Source organism: Cuculus canorus, chromosome 8 (genome assembly GCF_017976375.1).
Source record: "Cuculus canorus isolate bCucCan1 chromosome 8, bCucCan1.pri, whole genome shotgun sequence".
Lineage (NCBI taxonomy): Eukaryota > Metazoa > Chordata > Aves > Cuculiformes > Cuculidae > Cuculus > Cuculus canorus.
Window position 1 is genome coordinate 9,489,953 of NC_071408.1, and position 23,998 is coordinate 9,513,950.

The window sequence follows — 23,998 nt, forward strand, 5'->3', positions numbered from 1 at the left end:
AGGACGAGAGGGAACGGGTATAAACTGGAGAGGAACAGATTTAGACTAAACATAAGGAGGAATTTCTTCACACTGAGAGCGGTGAGGCACTGGCACGGGCCGCCCAGGGAGGTTGTGGCTGCCCCATCCCTGGAGCCGTTCAAGGCCAGGTTGGCTGGGGCCTTGGGCAGCCTGATGGGCGGTGCTCCAGAGGGGCGGAGGGAGTAGAGAAGGACATCAGTGGTGCGGGACGCGATGGGGCGGGCGGGCCTCGGGGCGGGGCTCACTGAGGCGGGTGGGGCTTGGGGCTGGGCTAGGCTCAGGCCTAATATAGGGGGCGAGGGCTACTATTGGGCGGGGCCCCCGGTGAGGGCGGGGCCCCCGGTGAGGGCGGGGCCCCCGGTGAGGGCGGGGCCCCCGGTGAGGGCGGGGCCCCCGGTGAGGGCGGGGCCCCCGGTGAGGGCGGGGCCCCCGGTGAGGGCGGGGCCCCCGGTGAGGGCGGGGCCCCCGGTGAGGGCGGGGCGGGCTGTAGCCCCGCTCCTCCCCTGGCCGCGGGCGCTGGGGAGGGCGTGGCAAGGTGGGAGGCGGGGCGCGCGGCAAGATGGCGCCGGCGGCGCGGGGGCTGAAGGGTGCTGTGTGGCACAGTGAGTGCGGGGCCGGGGCGCGGGAGGGAGAGCCGGGATCGGCCGCGGCTCCTCTAGGGCTTCTCCGGGGCCGAGACTCGTGCTTCTCGGGGAAGGAGCTGCGTGCGCCCCCGTTTGACTCCGAAAATCCCAGCGTTCGGGCGCGGGTTCTGCCGGTGTTGGGCGCAGAACGGGGAGCGTTTGGAGGGGCAGAGGAACCCCGGCTCGGCCAGCGGATCGGGGAGCCCGTGGCCATGGGGCGGGCCCTGCCGCCTCCTGCTCCCCCCGCCGGCCCCGGGCTTGTGTCATAGAACCAATAGTTCGGGTTGGAAGGGACCTTAAAGCCCATCCAGTTCCACCCCCCTGCCATGGGCAGGGACACCCCACTAGCCCAGGCTGTCCAAGGCCCCATCCAACCTGGCCTTGAACACCTCCAGGGATGGGGCAGCCACAACTTCCCTGAGCAACCTGTGCCAGTGCCTCACCACTCTCATGGTGAAGAAATTCTTCCTTATGTCTAGTCTAAATCTGCCCCTCTCCAGTTAATACCCTTGCCCACTAGTCTTATAATTACAAGCCTTTGTAAATGGTCCCTCCTCCAGCTTTCCTGTAGCCTCTTTCAGGTACTGGAAGGTCGCTGTAATGTCTCCTCGGAGCCTTCTCCAGGCTGAACAAGCCCGGCTCTCTCAGCCTGTCCTTGTGTGGGCGGTGCTCCAACCCTCAGATCGTCTTTGTAGCCTCCTCTGGACCCGTTCCAACAGCTCCATATCCTTCTGTTGAGGATACCAGCACTGGACACAATACTCCAGATGAGTTCTCACAACAGAGGAATAGAGGGGCAGAATCCCCTCCCTCGCCCAGCTGGCCATGCTTCTTTTGATGCAGTCTAGGGTACAATTGGCCTTCTGGGCTGCGAGCGCTGTGTCACTGGGAGAGAGTAGGAAAAGGGGACAGTGAGGGAAGCAGGACTGTTCTGTGTTCAGTCTGCAGGAGCCGTACCTGCCTGCATGCCTTAGAGACCTTTATTAAAAACTTGAACTTTAGAAGTCCCTCCTTCTGTTTTGCTCGTCCTTTTGCAAACTGATTGATTCGCCCTGAGGTGTTCAATAGAAGGCTTGGGCCTTGAGAGGAGGGAGCCAGGTCCGAGCACTGGTGTCATTAGGGTGTAGAACAACCTTTGAGAGCGGCGCTGTAGGTGTGGGCAAGACCATGAGGAGGAAGGATTGGAAGGAAAGTGAAGTAGTGCGAATAATAAAACATTTATATTGCAAACCTTGTACAAATGAAGCTGCTTCTGAAAAGACTGCTTTGTCAGATGACTAGTTACTCTTGTCTTTCCAAGTCTACAACAGCAATGAAGATTGATGAACTGTGTTTTAGCCGTCTTTAATAAATAGTCTGGCACTTTGTATGTGAATATTTCAAGTCCATAAACTGTTACTCTCTAATGTTTCAGTAAACGTGTTTTTTAGGCTGTTTTTTTCTGAAAATACTGTGTCGGTGATGTTGATGCTCATGTAGCAGCTTGTTGTCAATGTGTATTTTACTCCTGTTTTGTGAGTAAGCAAAGAGTTCGAGTGTTGTACCTGTGCTCTCATGTGATGCTGTTAAAAATTTTTCTTTGCATCTTCATAGCCTTTTCTGTAAAGCACAGTTTTAGGCTGAATCTAAGCAAAAATGTGTAAAAAGTTTAATTCACCAGAGCTCATTGTCAGTTAAATTCACAGTTATGAGGACAGAGGGAGCGACCTGTATTTAGGAGGCACTAATCCCCGTGGATAAAATTATAAAGTTGCCTGTTGTGTCTGTGTCTCTGTAGATAAAGTTATTTCCTTAAGGAATTCTGTCTTTAAATATTTTAAAAGTTTAAAAATTGATCTAGGTTCATATAGTAATATTCTAGCCCAGCCATAGGTATCTATAGTATTTCTTTTAGTTAGTGATTCAGTGTTTCTGCAATTTTATTTCCCAGAACAGTTGCTTAGAGTGGAAGCTGGTTTACTCCTTTCTTCAGGAAGTACCTTATAAATGGATCATTAACTTTGCCAAGGTGTGGTTTGCTCCCTCTCCAGGGATTTAGCAGCCTGCTGTTCTGCCAGGGTTATGTGTGATTCTTATAAGGATCAGGAAGTAAAAGAAAAATGTCTTAAATAATTAAACAAGGACAAAATTAGAGAAGGCGGTTAGGATGCATGGTGATTGTTGGAAGTTTAGGCAAAAATGGAGCACTTTTCATACCTGGCTTTATGGTTGTTTTTTATACATTCAGAATGCTTACTGAAGACAAATGAAATGATTTTGAGAGACTGTAAACCAGCACAGGTCAGTTATTTGGGAAAGTTGTCTGCAAGTTGAAGACAAAACAAACAGCAGTTGGAATGTTGCAGGAGCAAGTACTCTGTATCTGGTACACTGATAGCTTGGTTTAAATTATCTTTTCATGATGGGAGAAAGCTGACTCATATTTTTGATTACAGAAGTGAAGTTCAAGACACAACTGGATCGTGTGTTTGTATGTTATGGTTTGTTTTATAGGCAAGTAAGTTAAAGTGCTGAAGTTTTCCTGAGATTTTGGACAAGGCTCTCAGGCACTTGATTTATTAAAGCACACTTTCTGTGTAATGCTAGGGACTAATTCCTTGGTGAGAGTATGCTCAGAAAATATGAAGGTTAGTGAAGTTTTCATGACGCTAAAGACTTGTTCTTATACCTTGTGTATAGATGTGTAAGTAATAAAATATACAGTGTAACAGTGGCAGGAAAAATGTGCCTTTATTACATCCTAGATTTATTACATCCTAGATTCAGGTATTCCCAACAAATACATCTTAGTAGCAGCTACGGAGTGATGAGTGTTCTGCAGTTTTACAGTGAGTATATCTGAAGGAGTCTCTACACCAGGCTAAGCTGACTTAGAACTTGTTGAAAACTGTGGATTGTGTATAATGGGATGGATGTGTAGTTTAAAGCAATCCAGAGGGCAAGTTTGAGGAACGATAATGGATTTCAGGAGTTGTGTAAGCAGAGGATTCAGGAGAATGGCTGGAGTTCTGTTATTTAGCAGCATAAATGAAGCAGACAAATTGCATCCCTGTTGAAGCATGCTTTTTGCTTAAATAACTTTTAGACCAAGGTTTTTGTTAGTTTATTTGGTAAAGCAGAGTGTGCGGTTTATAGGTTGCCATGAAGAACATCAATGCTGCAAAACCCAACTTGAGTGTGTTGGAAAGCCAGAGCCTAAAGTGCTCATCTTTCAAAAGAAACTTACGTTGGTGTGGAAGAGTCTGTGTGGGATGTCTTTGTAAAATACAACCATGAGAAGCATGAAGTGTGGCATCTTGAGAGCATTGTATAGTATGCAGTGCTAGAGCTGGTGAACCTGAGATGTAATGAAGTCAGTTTGAGCAGTTAGGCTGCTCAGCTGGATGAAAATACTGAATTCTGAGGCACTGGAAGTTGGGGGTAGAGATGGAATATCTTGCAGTAGCATCGTGCCAAAGGGACTTGGACATAATATATTTTATAAACACTGAAGAAATAAGAGTATTTTTTGTTGTATGTGCTCCAAGAATTCTGAAACTTACGGTTCTTTCACTTGGTAGAATTAACAAAATGTGTGCTGGATTTGCTCAGTCGTATTCTAGCCTTCTGGTTTTATTACTTTTATTTTTTAATTTGGGAAAAAAGTCCAGCTATTTTAATAGACAGCAGTAGGAGTCAGCCTAATCTGAGATTCTTTTCTCTGGGAAAAAGAGAACAAAATAATCAGAACTCCTTATTCTGTTTTATTAATATTAGGTTTTAAACAGATCCCCAAATCTTCCAACATTTAATAAATACCACTGCTGTGAGATTGGGGTTGCATTAGCCTGATGGCCCCACTCCTGAAAGTTGCAACTCATAGTTCTGGTGATCTCTAAAAGCTGTAGGCCGTAACTGGGTTCTGGCCTCTATTGCCAAGTCCTATACAAGCTTTCAGCATTTCTCCCAAAGCTGTTATAGCGGGAAAAGATAACAGCTCTTATTTAAGGTACCAATTCTTTCAGGAATTGAAAGTTTTTTTTTTTAGACTTACTTTGAAATTATATAGAGCAAACAAGTACAGCTGAAGATAGCATGTATTTTAAAATAGGTCTGTTTGCGAGTGTATTGGTCTGGCTGCCTTTTCTTAAAGAATAGTTTAAATTTTTTGCACCTGCCTAATCCTTTTAGTGGAAGAGTTCATTAAAAGAACAGAAAGCGAAGTATTTACAAGTCTGTGGTTGTTCATACTGAATTTTATGGAGCTGTTTAATATTAGCAAAAATGAGAAATACAGCTACACCTTTTTTAAACAGACGGATAATTTCTGGGCAAGAATTCTGTGGACGTATTTAGCAGTTTTGGGTGTGGTTGGGTTTTTTTATCTTCCCTTTTTAGGTCTTTAAATGTATGAGTGATTTGGTTTTTTTTCTTTTAAGAAACAACAACCTGATTCCTGTAACTGGTAAACTCTTTCTTCTTACAGAGCTAAAATCATTAGTATTTGATGACTGCAGGAAAGAGGAAGAATGGAAGGTACAATTTTGTTATAATTTTTCTAAGACTGTTAGAATCACTCAGACAAGTAATCTGTATCAACGAATACACAAATAAATATTGTTTGATGGCCGGCACTTTTCATGTAAAATTGTTTTCCATCCAAGTAATGGATCATGGTTCTGTTAACTTAGGTATCGGTCGAATACGTAGAGAAAGTCTAAGGGCTAGCATAGGAAGAACAAGTGGTCATCTTGATTAAGTTTTGAAAAAGACTTAGAAACTGTTTATTTTTATTGTCACTTTTTTTTTAAGGAATTGTGCTTGGTTTTGGAAATTGTACTGCTGTGTGATACATGTGGAGCAGGATTCAGCAGTACAAAGCGTGTTAGACCTGCTTAAGCTCTAGCACAGTTTTAGAATAAGAACAGGTACATTTAAGCAGGCTGTGGGGTAAAGTAGACAAGAATTTGAGAGACTTGTGCCGAAGTGAAAAACTTGAAATATATTTTAGTGAGAGTAGTGGGGATAAGCTGCGTTTTTAAGATGGAGCTCATCTTTTGGTATCCCGTATGTAGGGTGCTGCCTTCTGATGCTATTTGAGATTAATTTCCTACTGCAGATTTGCTATATGCAGGTGATGAAAAGAGAGAAGGTCGTAAAATAGATTTTGACTTCAAATTTCTGTGGCAAATTAAGTAAACAACATGGTTTTATGCTGATTAATTTATCTAAATACTTGTGTTTTAATATATTTAGGTAATTCTTTTAGATGACTACACAACCAAATTACTGTCAATGTGCTGCAAAATGACTGATCTACTGGCACAGGGTATCACAGGTAAGCATAATTCTTTTCCATATACCAATTACAATATCCTGGTAATAAGAAGGTAAAGAATAAAACTGATGGTACCCTTGAAGTTATCTTGATTTGGTTGATGAAGACAAGTAACTGTTGGATATTGGTGTAGCAGACTTTGTCTTGTACAATAATTACAATTATTGTAATAATTAAATTAATTAATTATTTTAATGATTAAAAGGAACACTTTTTCTAAGAGAGCAGTATTGAGACTTGGTTATTTTTCTACAAGTAGCAAGACTTTTCTTATTCTGACTCTTTGCTATAACATGATTCTTCTGAAGTGTAATAGCAAAGCTCTATACCTTTCACTTTTTGGAGTGTATTTTTAATCATAAAAGTAATATCATTTTTTCTTGTGAGACACTTCCAGTGAGCATGTAGCCTGTTCATCACTAGGAAACCTTTTATTTTTAGTGAGTACACAACTGAGAAGAACCAGTCTTTCCACATCCAAATGTCTGACGTTAATTATCTTCATTGTTCCTCCCCCTCAAAATTACTGAGCAACACAAATCTCTCTGCATTATCAAGCTGGTGTACTGCAACACCATATAGTGATTACTTTAATAAAGAGAGAAGAGTTGAGTGACGCTTATTTGCTGAAAATACCGAATTTGTGCCTGCAATTATGTTGAAGCAGAATAAGTGCACAGGAAGTAGGCAAACAAAGGACAGAAGAGGCTCTGGCCCAAAATAATGCCCTGCATAGTTTCATTATCCTTATACTTGAATGTGCTGGAAAACGAAGAATCTTTCTAGGGCAGTTATCTTACAAGATAATTCGTACTGGGCTCCGTAGTTTGTGCATGTCTGTATTGCTATACCTTTGTGTGAAGGTGAAACTGTGCTTGTGTGGGATAGCGAGGAAGAATTCAGTCCTACAAATTGACATCAGTCTGAGGGTTGAGGTCTTGTGGTAACTTGCTGTGATGAAAATAATAAATAAAAACTCAAGGCTTTCATAGCAGAAGATAGGTTCTTGCCACTAATCTTGTGTGCAGCTTGGTTGGTGTTATTTTAATCACCTCTATAGTAAAATATGTAGGATGCTTCCCTTACAGATGCATAAAACTCATAAAGATGTAATATGTCTTACTTTATAGTGGTGGAGAACGTATATAAAACCCGTGAGCCTGTCCCACACATGAAAGCAATATATTTCATAACTCCCACCAAAAAGGTTAGTATTTTAAAGAAAGGGTAGCAAGATCTTTTGGGCTGAGAAAGCAATCTTACTTTAAAATAGCTACTGTGTACAACTAAACAGTTCTTACTTTTTTGCATCTTGCGTGATGCTCCTCTGTGTGATGCTCAGCTTTCCGTAATGAAAGGACAATGTGTTGTCACAACAGAGTATGTTGCAAATGTAGCTCTTACGATAAATGGAGGCACTGTTTCATTGCTTAGGTATTAGCAACCTCAGTGAAAGAGATGTTGTATCAAATAATGATGCGATACTTTGAACAATGGAATTCGAAGTAGTGGCTCTAATAGGAGATGACTGTTACTTCCTAAAAATCCTTGAAAGAATAAATCTCAGCACTGTTGTAGGTGGAAAGAGATGCAAATATCCTGCTTTGTTTGCTTCCTGAAGCGATCTTCAGGAAGGTGCATGACTGACCTTCTGTTACTGTTTATTATTCTTGGGCTGGAATTAAAAATCTGCTACTGAAGTGTTTTTTTCTATGTTGATTTACAGTATTCCTAAGCAGTACTGGGAAATTAACAGGGCAGGAAGAAAGGAGGGAGAGGCTTTGTCTGGTATCTGAGAAAAGGCAAAACACTGTAATGATTTATTTTCTGGGTTTTTTTTTCCCTACACCCCTAAGTCTGTAGATGGACTTATTGATGACTTCATCACTAAATCATCCAGCAAGTACAAAGCAGCATATGTGTATTTCACTGACTGTAAGTAAGCTTCTGTGTTGTAGTTTGATAATTTTATATAAATAAGCTTCTGAAACTTTCTTTTCTGCAGTTCAGCACATGAAAACTTTAGGTCCTGTTTCTTGAGAGAAGATTTGAGACTGAAGTCATTAACCATATTTGGGTTGCCAGAACACAGTCACCATGCTATGTGGCAATAGTCTTTCTTTCACAGTTGCCAAACGATGTGGGTTGCACCCCAGCTTTTAGTTTAGGCACACTAGTTTGATTTTTGAAGTATTCCAATCCTCTCTTACATTGGAGGGTGTGGAGGAAGACAATTCAAGTAAAGCTATGTATCTCATGTAAACAAAATATTACTCAAAAATATAAATGCATGAGAATTTGCTGCAAGAACAATGTTTTGTCATTGGTTATTTTACCATAATTAGTTATGGGTTGGCTGCATGTTCCTCTGCAGTCAGTCAGTTTGACTAAAATGGTGTGTAAAGAAGGGAAACCAAAAAAGCCAGACTTGCTGCTGGAGGCAGAGACTGAGTTGTAGCTGTCTCTGTGGTTGGCCACGGATGGTGCGCATCTGCTACCATATGTTCTCAAAGCAGTTATCAAATCACTGTCAAAATCCCTTGGTTTCTTGTTTCTTTTTTTGCTGATGCAACAACTCTTGTTTTGAGAAAATACTATCTTGCTGTATATTCCTTTCTTGCAAGTGTGCAAGCTTTAAGTTTGAATACTTGCCAAAGCTTTTCATGTTGAGAGGAGTTGGAAATATAGCTGTGTGACTTCCGGGTCTGTAGTATTAGTGTCATCCAAATGTTCCTCAAATTCGGATTCTACACTGGGATCCAATGTAGCCTATAAGTGTAGTGGAACACATTTGAGATCTATAAATTCCATATTTCTGTGTTTTGGTATTTACATACACATAATTTCTCCCTTTTACCTTTTTATAGCTTGAGAAATGTTTTCTCTCTCCTCTGTGAGAAGAAATGGTGGAAACTTTTGCTTTCTGAAAATCAATATCTTTCTCTGCTGCAGGCTGCTAATGAGTGCTCTATGATTTTGCTTCCCAGAAGCTAGTAAAAAATGACCAATGATGCGTCTTGAAGAACTGATCTCAAAGAAAATATTGATATTACATTCTCTTTCACTTTAGGAAGATTTGGCAACTTCATTGTATGTTACTCTTAATTGATTCTTAATTTAGAATTGTCTGTCTCTCCTGAATGCTGTAAGCTTGTAAGAGTTTAACAGCTAGAATGGGCAGAAATTATTTATACTTAAAATCCTTTTTTTTTTTCTCCTAGTTTGTCCTGACAACCTCTTCAATAAAATTAAATCTTCCTGTGCCAAATCAATAAGGAGGTGCAAAGAGATCAACATTTCCTTCTTCCCGTATGAGTCTCAGGTAAGTTTCATTCTTTGTCTCCACAGCAGAAAATAGTCCGGAGGCCTGTTTTCGGGTGTTGTTGACCTGCTAGAAAACAGAGAATCTATTTTTTTAAACTGCCGACCGGTACATGACACCTGTTGCCGTTTTGGCATATTTCCAGTGCTTGCTTATATTTTTTCAGGTAAACCAGATGCTTTTGTACTGCAAGTTTAACAGTTTTGCACTGGACTTCGTGGCAGGACTTGGAGTCAGTTGCAGTAAAGAGTTAAGGAATCTATTCCTTTAGAGAAGGGAAGTATTTTGAGTTATTTTGAGCAGTTATTTTGACAGACTTGGTGGGTTGATGCGGAGGAATATGATTAAGTAGAACTGACTGCTTGGTAAGACTCAGAAAAGGACAACGAAAGGATGAAGAGAACAGAAGCATAGGGGAGCGAAACCAAAGCCTCACAAAGAAAGGGAAATGAAAACCATAACAACTTGGCACAAACACTTACTGAGAGGAAAACGCAGAAGTTCATGTTTTCTCAATTAAATATTCAAGACCCCCAGTGGAAAGCAATGAGTGGTTTCCATGTGAAAACACAGTGGGTATTGTGATGAGAAGTAATTTGTTAATCGTGCACTTCATCAGATAAAGAAGGCTGAAATGCACTCTGATATTCACTAATACAGAGAATACCAGAACCCTGTCCGCTATTGGGAGTTCTAGAACTCGCTGTGAATGTTTCCCACAAGTCTTTCCTGTATTCTTCAAACCTTATGAACATATCAAGGGTCAGGACTGTTATGTATATGAAGTGGTAGCTGAATATAGGAGAAGTTGCTGCTATCCATGTGATGCAGTTTCTTGGATTTTAAGACTCACCCCTTTATTATGAAAAGGATTTTTTTATATAGATTGAGAAGGTATCAGAGAATAATTAATGTGGTGGTTGGTTGGTTTATTTTCCAGTGCTGCTGTTGTTCTCAGGCTTTGTTTCAAACTATTTTTGGGAGTTCCACTAAAGCTGCTCTTAAGAATAAGTTTGTAGCTTCCCCTGCTAAATAAGGCATACCAAAATTTTATTGTTCTGGTTCTCTGAAGGGCTCACTATGAAAGCAGTTATAGGGACTACTTTTCTGAAGTTGCTAATAAGCAGCATTTAGTCTCCTCTTATATTTAGTTTAGTTTTGTGTTCTCAGTATTTTGGGTTGTGACTATGTTTTGAATCCTTAGCAAAGGAACAGAGAATGTTAGCTGGTTTTCCTAACTTAAAATCCCTGGGCCTTCTTTCTGGGATGATAACAGTAAATAATCAGACTGAGCTCTGGGCAGAGTCCAGGTGTTCATGTACTTGAATGAAACAAAAAATGAAACAAATGTCTTTATCTGGATGGATGATCTTCTTTGACTTTGTAGTTACAGAGTCTGGTCTAGAGCTGGAGAAAACCCATTTACTGACAATGGGGTTGTTTCCATGTTTGCATTTCTTATGGTGAACTGTTGTTTTTTTTCCTGTGTAGTACTAAACATCTTTTAGCAAGGTTTAATGCATTTAAAGAATGTTAGTTCTTGGGGTAAAGCCTTCATGTAATAAACACAAAATTAAACAAATTTCACTTGATAGCTTCTGTGATTGTTCTGGCATTATACTGTATAGTTCTGTATGAGATACTGGATGGTATTTAGTTCTCCCTGTCTCTATTCCCTCCCTCTGTACAGGCAGTAAGCAATTTGAAAAATAATGTATTTAGGGGAGGCGAGTAATAGGGAAAGTGTGAGAACAAGAAGCAGATGAGCTCAATGGGATAGAGAAAGAGGACTGAAATGTGCATTTTGCTTTATTTTTTTTTAAAGTATATCTTGTGTGACTTCTTAATACAATGTGCAGTTTAAAAGTATTAGCAAGTCTTTTACCAGATATTTTAGAAAGACAGGATTTAAGCCTCTTTTTCTTCTTGGTTGTCCTTCACATAGGTATTTACTCTCAGTGTCCCAGATGCATTCTACCGCTGTTACAGTCCAGCTCTGGAAAAGACAAAGGATAAAGATGCTGTCATGCAAGTAATGGCTGAACAAATTGTTACCTTATGTGCCACACTAGATGAGAATCCAGGAGTACGATATAAAAGGTGAGGCAGAAGTAATGTTGTACAGTTTACTTCCTTTCACTTTTAGGACTTCCTACATTGTTTAGTAATAGCTTGATGCTGCTGTGGTTTCTTTTATTGTGAATTAATTGATTTTAATCCGCAACTCTGAAATATGGAATTCTAGGAGTTTGTGAAGTGTAGGCAGAGCAGTGGGTTATTTCTGTGTATTGTGTAGCTGCTGTAGGCAGCAAGGTGGGCTGCCTGTTCCATGTTTGGTAGATAGGACGGCTCTTTAATATGCTGCATTCTAATGTACTGTGTAATCCTGTAACTGAAATGCTGGTGATGGTAGTTTTGCAGCTCTGCTTGGCATCAAGGAACTCAAACTTCTGAGGCAGACGCGGTCAGGATTTCTTTTTAGTAGAGATATTGAGAATAGCTTTTCTGAGCTTTGAGAGTATGAGGTACTATTAGGAATTTTGCACAAAATTGTGTGCAAGAACTGTATTCTAGTGTAACGTGAAGTGGTGCCTAATTCTCTACAAGGATAACAAATAATTGCTTGACTGTTTTTTTTCTCTTCTCTTTTTCCTTTTCTTTTTTGTTTCTTGTTTCCTGCCTCTGAGTGAGACTTTGGGTGCTGGGCCATGTGCCAGCTAATGTCAGTCTTTTGGCTGGAACTGTTTCCACTGTGTGAAATACCTGAAGCATTGAAAGAGTGGAATCAATGTGAGAGTGAAAAATACATTGGAAATGCTTAGAGTGGAGTTCAGAAAGTGCTCGTTAAACCAGAACAGTCTAGGCAGTTATTTCTGTTTTAAAGGTAGCATTTCAGTGTTTTGATCAAGAAATTAAAGTTATTTTTGCATGTTTCCTTCTTTCCCCCAGTGGACCATCTGACAGAGCCAGCAAACTTGCACAGCTTGTTGAAAAAAAACTTGAAGACTACTACAAAACTGATGAGAGCAGCCAAATAAAGGTAGAAAGTGAACTAAAATGTTTTTTCTTCTTGTAAGCCTGAGAAAAAATTCTAGAATATATTTTGACAATAGGTTCTACAAAACCAGTTTTTACTTACGAATAAAAGGAACTACTTGCCATTTAGTTGTTGAAAGCAACTTGGAAGTAGTAACTGATAGAGTAAATCTGTATGTAAGCAAATATAATTACTGTGATCAAAGTAATTATACTTGAAAAACTGGCCCTGTAATCACATAGGGAATGATACAAACCTGAAGAAAAGTGAATAACTTGTTTTAACATCACCTTCAACATATTATGTGTGGAAGGGCCTTCCCTGCAGCATTGAAATGTCTCCCATTAGGGGGTTTATTATCCACAAAGATACAGCTTTCAACATAAATGTTTTTGGTCTGTCTCTACAGATCAGGGCATATTGGTGCAGCTGCCTAAACATAGAAGTGTGGGGTAAACCATTCTTGTTTAGTGATATTGCAGTCTGCTATGGAAATAAATGTACCTGCTACTTTACTAAGCCCCAAAATGAAACATTCAGTTGAAGGTTTGAAGGTTATTTTTTTTCCTTTATCAAAGAACAGTATAAATAATCTGCTCTGAAATATGAACAGGACACTTATTTGACATCTAAACAGTGCGAGGCGTTTTTCAGTGTGTTTTTTCTTTCTATTTTTTCTTCTTTGAGTGAGGTTACTGGATACATTGCAATGAACTAAGAGCATTGCCTTAAAATTAGCATTTAAAACTACTGAGTGCTGGTTATAGTTTAAATGTTTGTTTCTATTTATGTTGATAAACACTTGGACCGTGCTCTTTAGATTATTTCATTTTTTTTCCAAAAATATCTGCAGTGCTGTAACCTACTGTAAAAAGATGTAACATCCATTAACTTTGTACTGTATGTCTGAACTTCGCATTTATTTGATGGCTTTCTAGGCTAAAACCCACTCCCAACTAATAATAATTGATCGTGGCTTTGACCCTGTATCAACTGTACTTCATGAACTCACCTTCCAGGCAATGGCATATGATCTGCTACCAATTGAAAATGATACTTACAAGCAAGTACATTTAAAAAAAAAATCTAAACACTTTATTCTTGATTATAAAATCTATGGAATTGTTTAGCTGAATTGCACCACAGCAATATTAGCTGCTTGTAGTCCGTAAGGGTCACTTCACTTACTAGTCTTTCCTCTTGGGTTTGTTACTTCGTATTTTTCTTAACTTCTTCATATAGTTGAGATTAGGTAGGGTACAATTAACGTTTTTGTGAAGTTTTGAGTCTAAAAAAACTTCATTTTTGTTAAAAACAAGGAATTCTTACTAGACTTGGAGCAAACCCTTGGAGTGCACATTCAGGTTCTTTACTTTTTCTTTCATGTTCTCCACTTCTTGACCTAACAAGGCAAATGAACAGTAAAGGCATACTCAGAAAATTTTAATTAATTTCTCAGGAACCCTCACTTTTATAGCTCCAGACATTTAGTTTGTGTAGATGTTAAAACTTAGTGTTTCTATCCTAAATGCTATTTGAAGTAGTGCGACATTGTTTTGCCTAAGGGATATACTTTGCTGTCGGATTGTTCCAACACTGTTTTGATAAGACTTTGCTTTTTGATGACCCACTGCAGCAAATGAGACTTAACTGCCTCATTGTTTAGCAAAGCAAACAGGAATAGATACCTTTTCTGTCAGAAACACTGAGTGAATGTTTTCATAGTGAAAGTAGATTTCTATCAATCCAAAATGTGCCTATGAAAATGTAGCAGAGTATATTTTCTAGGTAGTCATGATCTGACTTTCACAATTAATCTTCTTTTTAATTAATTTTCCTGCTTTCTGGCTCTACACACTGTGAGTTTCTGTAAATGTGACAGTGTTATGTCGTATGATTATCTTGCTTTATAGCTTTATTTCTGTTTGCAGAAAAGTAATAGCTGGTCTGTAATGGTCTGAAGCATGTTTCTTGTATATGTGGAGTAATCTGTCCTACTTAGTCCGTTAAGGGGGTGAATGGGACTTCATTTTCCTTCAGAGTTAGTGTCTTACAGTAGATACAGAAAGCTACACTTCGCAATCTCTGTGTGTTACTTTGCACACAGTTTGCATTTGGAGCCAAAGGGAAGTTGGCGTTGGAAACTGAAGAGAAAATGAGGTGCATGTAAATGTATGATCAAAACTCTAGTTGCTGTTGGTTAAAAACAATCTTTAGCAGCTGTTTCCCCAAAGAATCATTCTAAAATTCTTCTGCTCACAGATGTAATCTTTGAAATCCTTACTTAATTTATATTGTATCAGTCAATGACTTGGCCTATAAGTGAAAACTTGTGTATGTTACTGCAATAACCGTGTATGTTGATTAAACCATAACAATTAATACTCCAATGAATCATGAGAACAAAGTGGGGAGAGGACAAAAAAGCCCCACAAACCAAACAGCTGTCTGAATTTTCTCTTGAAAGATACCAAACAGAAGGATCTGCTGGGAAGGAGCGGGAAGCGATTCTAGAGGAAGATGATGAGCTCTGGGTGAAGATTCGGCACAAGCATATCGCAGATGTGATAGAGTATGTGAATAAATAACAAAAACTAGTTAAAAATGCAAGTTATAAAAGTTTCTTTGAGAGGGAATGTATTTGTGCTGTTAAGAAAGGAGGAATACAGGCAGTAGTGAAGATGGGTTTCAGCATAGGCTGCATCCTGTAAGATAATTGATGCTAGGAGGAAAACCCTCAAAAATACAATATATACAGATGTACACAATTTTCCTAGTAACAATTACAGTTCTTGAGGAAAATGGAAATAAAATTATTTATTGGGAAGTATCTTCAAGCCTTTTAAATCTGAAGGGATTATTTTGTATGAAGTGCTAGCAAGGTATTACAGTAAATTACCTTACGCAGATTAGAAGCAATGTTTAATTTCTGTTTCAAAATTTCTCTGTCAAAAAACACTCTCCTCTCTGAAGGCTACCTGCATTTGAAGCTTTTAGTTTGATTCGGAAGTTGTTGTTGCACATTTCTTTTAAGATTTTAGGTAGAGATCTTAAGAAAAGATTTAAGAACATGGTAGTGTTGCATTTGCTTACTTTCCTTTGGCTTTTGTTTTTTTTTCCCAGGGAGATACCAAAACTTTTGAAAGAAGTTTCAGCAAAAAAAAAAGCAGCAGAAGGAAAAGTGAGTAGTTTAGTGTATTTTTATTTTTCCTGGTAATTTATTTTTAGCTAACGAGATCTATGTAGTTCACAGACCTGCTCCAGAAGTTGAGGTTTATCTTAATGACATGTTTGGTGGGGAGGGGAAGCAAGGCTGCAACAGGAAGGGCAATAAGGATGCTAAATATGGAGGGAGGGAGATTTTCAACTTCTGTCATTTCTTCACAGTTATCAATATCTGCTCTGACCCAGCTAATGAAAAAGATGCCGCACTATCGTAAGGAGCTTAGTAGGGTAAGGGGTCTTTTTTAACTACAACTTCTTGGTAAATCATTTTGTACACTGTAATTTTCTGTGTTATTGAAGTCTAACTTTCCTCTGTTGTTTGTCTGTTAACTGCGCTATATAACTTTTCACGAAATTAATATGTTCACCTGCTATAAAATTTTGGAAAGGAAGTTTGTTTCAAGATGTTTCATTATAGTATGTTAAAAAAAAAAACAACAAAACAAAAAACCACCAAACCACCCAAAAACTAAGAAGCACTTAGACACCCAACATTTAAATGATTTGTGTGCTTTAAGGGTTGAAGATAGCATAGCAGTTTAACGTTTGGAAAGGTGCTATGGGGGTTGCTCTAAGTGAAAAGTAAACCACAGAAAATGTGTGATGGTATTGAAGGATAGTTGAAGCATTGACTCTTGTAACCACTAAAAATGATTGCTTGATTTATTAAAGAAAAAAAAAAGCAAGTTACAGCAGCTTGTGTGGGGTTTTTTTTGTCTTTTAGCAAGTTGTTCATCTTAACTTAGCAGAAGATTGCATGAACAAGTTCAAGTCTAACATAGAAAGGCTCTGTAAAGCTGAGCAGGTATGTTTAAAAACAATCTCAAACTAAACAAATTACTCAAATTAATTTTTTTGTTTGCCAGAATAAGTGCTTGTTTTTAACGGATAAATTAGGGTGTCTCTTGCCTTTTTTTGTGATTACTTTTAAGGTAGTAGTATTAAAGCTAAATGTGATATGCAAGGTGCTCGCTCTGCCGGCAAAGGAGTTTTGGTTTTTCATCTTTGAATCTGGATGATTCATGTAAGGATCATCTTTGTGTCTTCTTTGTTTAAAACTTGTATGAAGTTTGCAGAACGTATTGTATGATGTTCTGCAGAACGAAGCCCTTCTTAACCATCTGGGAAAAGCATCTGTTAGGGAGAGGTACTACTAATTTCCAGTTGAAAACTATAAATTTGTATGCGTTCTAGATATCAAAGATGTTAAATTTTCAGTAGTGCTATGTATTGTTATTATAATGCTGTAACTTGAAATAATTGTTGAAGACTTATACGGAGTTTAAATTGGTGCAGCTTGATTGTTTCTTGAAATGTACAATTTCATTAAAATGCATTTCAACACAACAACAATCATTTTTTTTAATGATTACTAACTATGACCCCTTTTTAATTTTAGGACTTGGCTCTTGGAACTGATGCAGAAGGTCAAAAAGTGAAAGACTCAATGAGAGTTCTCCTTCCAGTTCTGCTCAACAAAAGTCATGAGAGCTATGACAAAATTAGAGCTATCCTCCTGTATATCTTTAGCACAAATGGTATGATAAGCTGCCCAGTTTTGGTTTTGTTTTTTTCTCAGTACTATGGAGTTCAGCTTGAATTTTGGGTATTTTTAGTTGCTTTAAGAGTCTGGAGTTGATGGCCAAGTTTGAAAGAAATATTGTCCATCCTGTGTAGGTTCTCTTCTCTCAAGTTAGGAGCAAAGAGACTATGGATATGAAGTTGAGATGCGATCTAAGTGCAGATCCATTCAGCATTTTAGCATCATTCCTGTGCTTGAATATGTGCAACAGTTTAAATTTTCTCCTTCTCATACAGTATTGAAGCTATTAAACGGAGAGCTCCATGTTCATTATGACCTGAAAATGACGTCAGTGGAGAAGCATTTGTAGTAGAGGAGGAGGACGTTGTTAGAATGTGGGTCTTGAGGGATCTATAACAGTATTGAGTTTTGGTCTCAAAAATGGACTATTAAACAATTTTATCTATAATATAGTATTATGTTGAACTCAGAGTAGACTGACCAAACAAAAAAAAAAAATCCTGGACTAAATAACAGCCCGGAACGTCTGAGATGAAATTGGCCTTACTGGCAGTCCACATGGTAATTGTGTGTTTTCCTTGTAATGAAGGAACTACAGAGGAGAACTTGGACAAGCTGATCCAGAATGTACAAATAGAAAGTGACAGTGATATGATAAGAAATTGGAAGTACCTTGATGTTCCTGTTATCTCTTCAGTAAGAATGTATTTTATAATTTCCTTCTACCCAAGCACTTCTCTACAGCTCTTTCAGCAACTCCTACAGTATTATTCTGGTCTTTTTGGAAGCAGACAATTACTAGGGATTCTTGGTTTTATGATGTATCTAAATGGTAAATCCTTTAAACAATTAACATGGATCATTTTGAAAGTAAGATACCTGTAACATTCCCTCTAAAATCATCAGATGGTGACTTGAGCTAGTTGGTTTTGGAAAGTGCCAACTTATGCAGTTCCTTGTCTGTGAAATTAGTATTTCTAGGGTGTCCTTTATTCTGAAGATATAAATTGTTGGGTTTTATTTCTTTAAAATTTCATATTGATTCCCCTCCATCTGCTACTAACTGAGAATAAGTTTCAAAACTCCAAATACACTTTATAATACAACCATGTTTTAAAAACCTTTTCAGCCTGCTGCTCCACAGGATAAACACCCAAGAAGGGACCGTTCTTCAGAAGAAACTTACCAGCTTTCTAGGTGGACGCCTATTATCAAAGATGTTATGGAGGTAAACTTTACTAACTAGTTAATTCATGGGTGCAGTGCAGAAATTCACTCAAGTGAGCAGTTATAGCCAGTCTTTTGAGATTCCATAGTATCTTGAGTTTGTTTGTTAAATATGTCTGAGTAAAGTGATTGCTTCTAGCCTGTTCGTTATGTAGAACATTAGACTGCTGCGTGTTTGCGATGCTTCTTATTGGAGGTAATTTTAAAGGTGAAACAAGTGAAAGTAAAAAATCTTTCTGAAGAGCTTTTCCTGTGATGGGTGATGTTTATAACTTTAAGATCTAGATTTTTTTTTCCTTCAGTACATCTTTAAGCTAGAATTCATCCTTAACATCTCTCATATTCTGCTATAGAGATATTTAAATACGTTAGGGCAGTTACAAATGAAAAGCTACTACTGAAACCGGTTAAATCACTACTGTCTTTGTAAAGAAAGTATAGATACTCCCAGTTCCTTGTGATAGACAAATTTAGTGTTATGTGGTCTAACATCTTGTTACATAGAGTACTGTTCATGAGATGCTGCTTATGACTTGGCTGTTCTAAGAAGTTGTATGCGCTGGCATTAAATTCCAGTCAGACATCTTCGCTGGAAGTTGAAACTTCAGGAGTTTTAGGTCTGCGTGGCTGTTTAAAGTGGGTCTTTGTTTTGTGTTTCAGGATGCTATAGAAAACAAACTGAATTCAAAAGACTGGCCGTATTCTTCCCAGTGTCCTCCTACCTGGAATGGTTCAGGAGCAGTAAGGTAAATGGTTTAATTTCTTGAAACATAATTTACCCATTCCTCAGTGTTTTTCACATACATTCTAAAGTGGTATAAAAGTGCACCTTCTAAGCAGTGAAATAATTTATATAAGGAAACTTAAATGTGTAAAACCTGTATTTTTATTTCATCTAAAACATGCTGAACTTGGTTCCTAGTTTAATAACTGTCCTATAGTTTTTTATTGGGATTATCTCCCATTTGATTCAAAGTTAGAAATAATACTTCCGTATTCCCAGAAGAAGTTTAACCATTGAGATATTTAGTGTGAAGCAGTTTCGGAAATGGACTTAAGGAAAAATGTTTTTGTTTCTTCTGAAAGTTATTTCTGCTGTGGTAGTGGTGGTGTCATTCTTGAAGTTAGAGACTTCAGCAAGTTTAATTCAGCTTCTGTAGATGCTTTCGTTGGGGAATATGGGCCAGTTAGATATTTGACCCCTGCTCTCAGAGGATGCTTTAGAAAAGTCCAGCGAAGTTGGAGGTCTTGAAACGAGTTCTCTGCTGTGTATGTGAAATGGTGTATTCCATGTCTTTGCAGATTTACTAAGTAGCTCATTCACTTATCCTATCCGTTCTTTCCCCTTTTTGATCCCACAAACTCTAGAACTGCATGGCCAACACCTGCCCAACTGACAGCCTTATCTCCTTTGATAGTGTTATTTAGGTGCTGAGACAACTGAATAGAGACAAGAGTGTTTCTATTGCAGGAATGCTCAGATGCTGGAAGGAAACATTATATATGTCCAAAATGTGGAGGGGAACACTTGAATTGAAATTTGTGCATTACTATTTAAAAGACAAAAGATACAGATGTGCAGCCTTTGGAAAACAGTTCTGTTACTTCCACTGCTAACCAAACCATTGACGTGTCCTTCCGTTACTGGATGAGCCCTAGGGTGATCAGTGCAGGGAAGCACTTGGGCAAGTGTCTGTACATTGTAGCTGGATCTCTGTCTTTATAGGCTGGTGCAATTTGGGAATCTTTTAGGCACCCTAGCAAAGAGAGATCAGGACTGCAGATGATTTGATCTAAATCTGCAATTACTGTATGTGCATTAGAAAGTATATTTAAACAGCTTCATTTTTTTTTGTTCTTGGCTATCTGAATCTTATTTGATAACAGCCAAGTATTTATTTTAGTGATTCTGTGCACATTTGGAGACTGAAAAACTTAAGACTCCAGGTTTTTCAAAGGAACTTCTCATTAGAAAAATGCCATTGGAATTGCTAGCATGCATAATTAAGCTGCTTGGTGGAAGTCCTTTGTGTGAGCTGTGTGCAAAACAAAGTTTTTGCTTTCTATTTATATTCTCCCTTCTGATAAAAGAATAGTTTGAGTAATGTGTAGACTTGTTTTAAAATTCTTTTAATTACCAGTTTGTCTGAATTCTTTTGGTGAAATTATAATCAAACTGAACTGTGTGACATAAATGGTTACTGCTTAAGTGCACGATTTTTACCAAAATTAATCAGTAAAGCTATATAAATGCTACCTTGTGAAATCTTTTACAGTGCACGACAGAAACCTAGAGCTAGTTATAAAGAGGAACGAAAGACTAGTGCAAGACTGATTATATTTGTGATTGGAGGAATTACATATTCTGAGATGCGCAGTGCTTATGAAGTTTCTGAAGCCCACAAGTCTTGTGAAGTCATTATTGGTAAGCTTGTTGTGGGAGAAGGGTGGTACTTAACTTGTGTTTCTGGAAAACATAAGGATCTTTTTTTCTTATGTTCACTAAATTGGTTCAGAAAACATTCTGTAGTTAGTTTTTTTTTTTAAACTGTGCTTAGATCTTTTCAGTTTATCTAGATTGCTTGATGTTTGGGGTTTTTTTGCAACAAGATATTAAGGACAATAAATAGTTATACTGTACAGGAGAATCATCATGAATTATGTCAGAGAAATATACTAAAGTATCCTGACGTATAGCAAAAAGGATTTGAACAGACCTGTATTTTCTTGCATTATTGTTCTGTCACAAACTTTTACATCTGCTATTACTTTACCTCTATCTATGCTTGTTACTGTCATTGCTTTTGGAAGTAGTAGGAAAGCTGACAAACTAGTGTAAAATTACTCCCTTTGGGAGGAAGGGAAGATAACTGTTGTTTTTCTTAAACAAAAACACAACAAACCCCGAAACAAAAAAAAAAAACCCTCAAACCAACCCCAAACAACTTTTTTAGTGCGGCTTAGTTGACTTTGCCTCAACTTCCAGTTCTTGTCTTTGTTTCTTCAGAGGCTTTACACAAACCACACCATAATTTGTAGCTTTTGCCCTGAAAACTGGAGTAATCTCCTTTAATCTTCTTAAAATTCAGTAGTAACTGCATGAATTATCAGCTGGTTAGTAATCCCTCAGTTAACACTACAGAGGCAGCAAACCTCTGTTAACTGCTGTGTTTCATGTAATTGTCTCGTGCAATGTTGTTAAATTTAAATGCTAAAACATTTGTGTATATGTTATATCAAAACAGAGCTTCTAGATTCAGAAGGTACCTGAGTCTTCTATCTATCTGGAGTGACGGTTGTTGTCTGGGTGCAGGGTCATCTAAAGCATTCTAAATTGCTTGAGATGCCTGCATCTGGCAATTAAATCTAGTCTCAGATTTAATATTTTTTGAATCTCATCTCCTGTGATTGTAAATAAATAATAATCTTGCCTAAAGCAACGACAGCCTTGATCCTGAGAGCTGGAGTATGTTGCCTTAAAATAGTGGGGGTGTTGTAGGTGTGTTTGTATGTGTGGCTGTTTTTTCTATTGGTTGCATTTTGTTTGCTGGTGTCAGTAGTAGTGGTTGAGGTTGGTTTAACACTGGGCCTGGTTTTGAACTGCAATAGAAAGACCAGGACAACAGGAATGTAGTTTAACAAGACTGATTTTTTAATCTGAGACTTGTTTACTGAACTATGTTAGTGTAGGTCACTCTTCCACTGTAATACCTGGAACAAACCACAGCACCATCTTTCCTTTTGGTTAGAGATAATTCTTACAGTTCTGTTTGTAAACCTGATTTCTGAGGGAAGGTCATCACTGCCAGATTTCTGTGCTGCCTAATGCAAGATGAAAAGCTTCCTATGTTTCTAATTCAGACCGTAAGAAATATCAGCCCATTCAATTTGACACTACAAAAACTCAAGCTTCAAAACAGTGTTAATATGAAACAGTTTAGAGTTCCCTTTATAACTGCAGGGTGACCCTTCCTGGAAGAAATTATGATTGCTCTGTATGGAACAAGAGAGCTAATTGTCCACTCCTGAAGAATAAGAAGGATTTTCTTTTCTCCTCCAGACTTGGAATTTGTTGCATATTATTCAGGGAAATGTTAACAAAGCCAATTTTCTGTAACTGGTATTTGTGTGGAAAACAAGTGTTTTATAATCTATAATTCAAATGGTTTCTTGATTCTACGATAAAGGCTGTCATTAAGTCGCAGTTTCACAGAACATGCAGATTTCTTACAGGCTGGGCCAACTGCATACAGGGGGATTGGCCCAGGTTCAAGCCTACCTTGCACACTGGGCAGAGGAGGGATTTGAAACTTGTATCCGAAGTAAGAGTCCTGGTCTGGATGTCTCCGTGTCTGGGAGAGGGACACTGACTACCTCATAGTGACACTTAAGATTTACGTGATGACACTTTATGATGACATGAAAATACTTCGAACTGTTGTACTTTTCCAGTTCTCCAGCAGTTAAAAAAAACCATTGGCATGTATAATAACTGGTTTTTCTTTACTTTTTTAAAGATGGAATGTGTGAAAGTCGATTTCAGACTGATGCAATTAATGCCTACTTTCTTTCATCAGGTTCTACTCATATTTTGACACCTAAAAGACTACTGGATGATGTAAAGAGCCTTAGTAAACTGAAGGATGTGGTCTGCATTAAAGATGAATAGAAATGATGATGTTTACGATGCATTATGAAAAGATAAATAGTATGTACACATTCTTACAGAATCGATTTTTCTAAACACTGTACCAGGCCATTGTGTGGTTCTGACTAATTGAATGTCACTTTGTAATTTCAATTTGCTGCTTTTCTAGGGGAGTAGAAAGAGAAAGGAAAAAATCAACATTTGTTTCTTAGGTAGTATTTGGTACCGAGTTTCTTAGTATTTGGTACTGTTACACTCTGTGGTTCTTTCAAAAGGACGTGTTCATTCCTAACAAGTTATGCTAAAAGTTATTGTGATTATATATACACACACATTGGAGTTGTTTTTAGAACTGTGAAACCTTTCTGTAACAGCTTATTTCTAAAAATGACTGAATTAAAAAGGGCCGAGGTTCTTGGGTTGAGGCTTCAGAAGAAAACTTGTAAATATGAATTTATGGTAAAAATATTTCACACAAGTGCAATGTCTCAAACTGTAATATTTTCTGTAAAATAACACACTGAAAATTGTCTAAATATATGTAAGTGAAAAATCAAAAGGTTGTTTTAGATGGTGGGTGGGTAGGGTAGAAACTTAATCACAGAAGTTCCAATTTCATTAAATAACTTTGAAGAAATGCTGTCAATTGTGCACTGAAGTACACTTTATACTCATGTATGTTCAGGGATTACTACTAAAGCTCTTGGAAAAAAATATCGTTCTAACTTCTTTTGGATTGTGTCTCCATGGTCTGTCTTTTATAAGTTGAATTGCCTGTAAATTCTCTTTTTGAGGAAGTGGGGGTCAGGGAAAAAGAGGAAAAGAAGTGAAGCAGTTGAATCTTTCAAATGGCTTGGTAACTTAAAAAAGAAAAGCAATAAAGCAAACATAATACCAAAGTCTGATGCATTAAAGAGAACTTACTGTTTTCTACTTTGTTGCATACCGAGAAATAAATGAAGTTGTGTTGAAGGCGATCTAATAAATTCTAAATTCTATTTTATTATACTGGTAATGTTCAGATTTGTCTTAGAA

The 23,998-nt window shown here is 38.2% G+C and overlaps 1 protein-coding gene across 1 annotated transcript; it reads left to right on the forward strand.

The window, feature by feature from the left end:
* The first annotated feature begins 532 nt into the window (after positions 1 to 532).
* STXBP3 (syntaxin binding protein 3) lies at positions 533 to 23,966 on the forward strand. The gene is made up of 19 exons (XM_009555797.2): positions 533 to 623; positions 5,110 to 5,159; positions 5,880 to 5,961; positions 7,092 to 7,168; positions 7,818 to 7,896; positions 9,183 to 9,283; positions 11,229 to 11,383; positions 12,233 to 12,323; positions 13,259 to 13,383; positions 14,788 to 14,892; positions 15,444 to 15,501; positions 15,708 to 15,773; positions 16,270 to 16,350; positions 16,945 to 17,083; positions 17,678 to 17,784; positions 18,218 to 18,316; positions 18,976 to 19,061; positions 20,592 to 20,740; positions 22,893 to 23,966. Exons 1-19 carry the CDS (start codon positions 581 to 583, stop codon positions 22,982 to 22,984), a joined length of 1,785 nt encoding a protein of 594 aa, XP_009554092.2. The 5' UTR covers positions 533 to 580; the 3' UTR covers positions 22,985 to 23,966.
* The last annotated feature ends 32 nt before the right edge of the window (positions 23,967 to 23,998 follow it).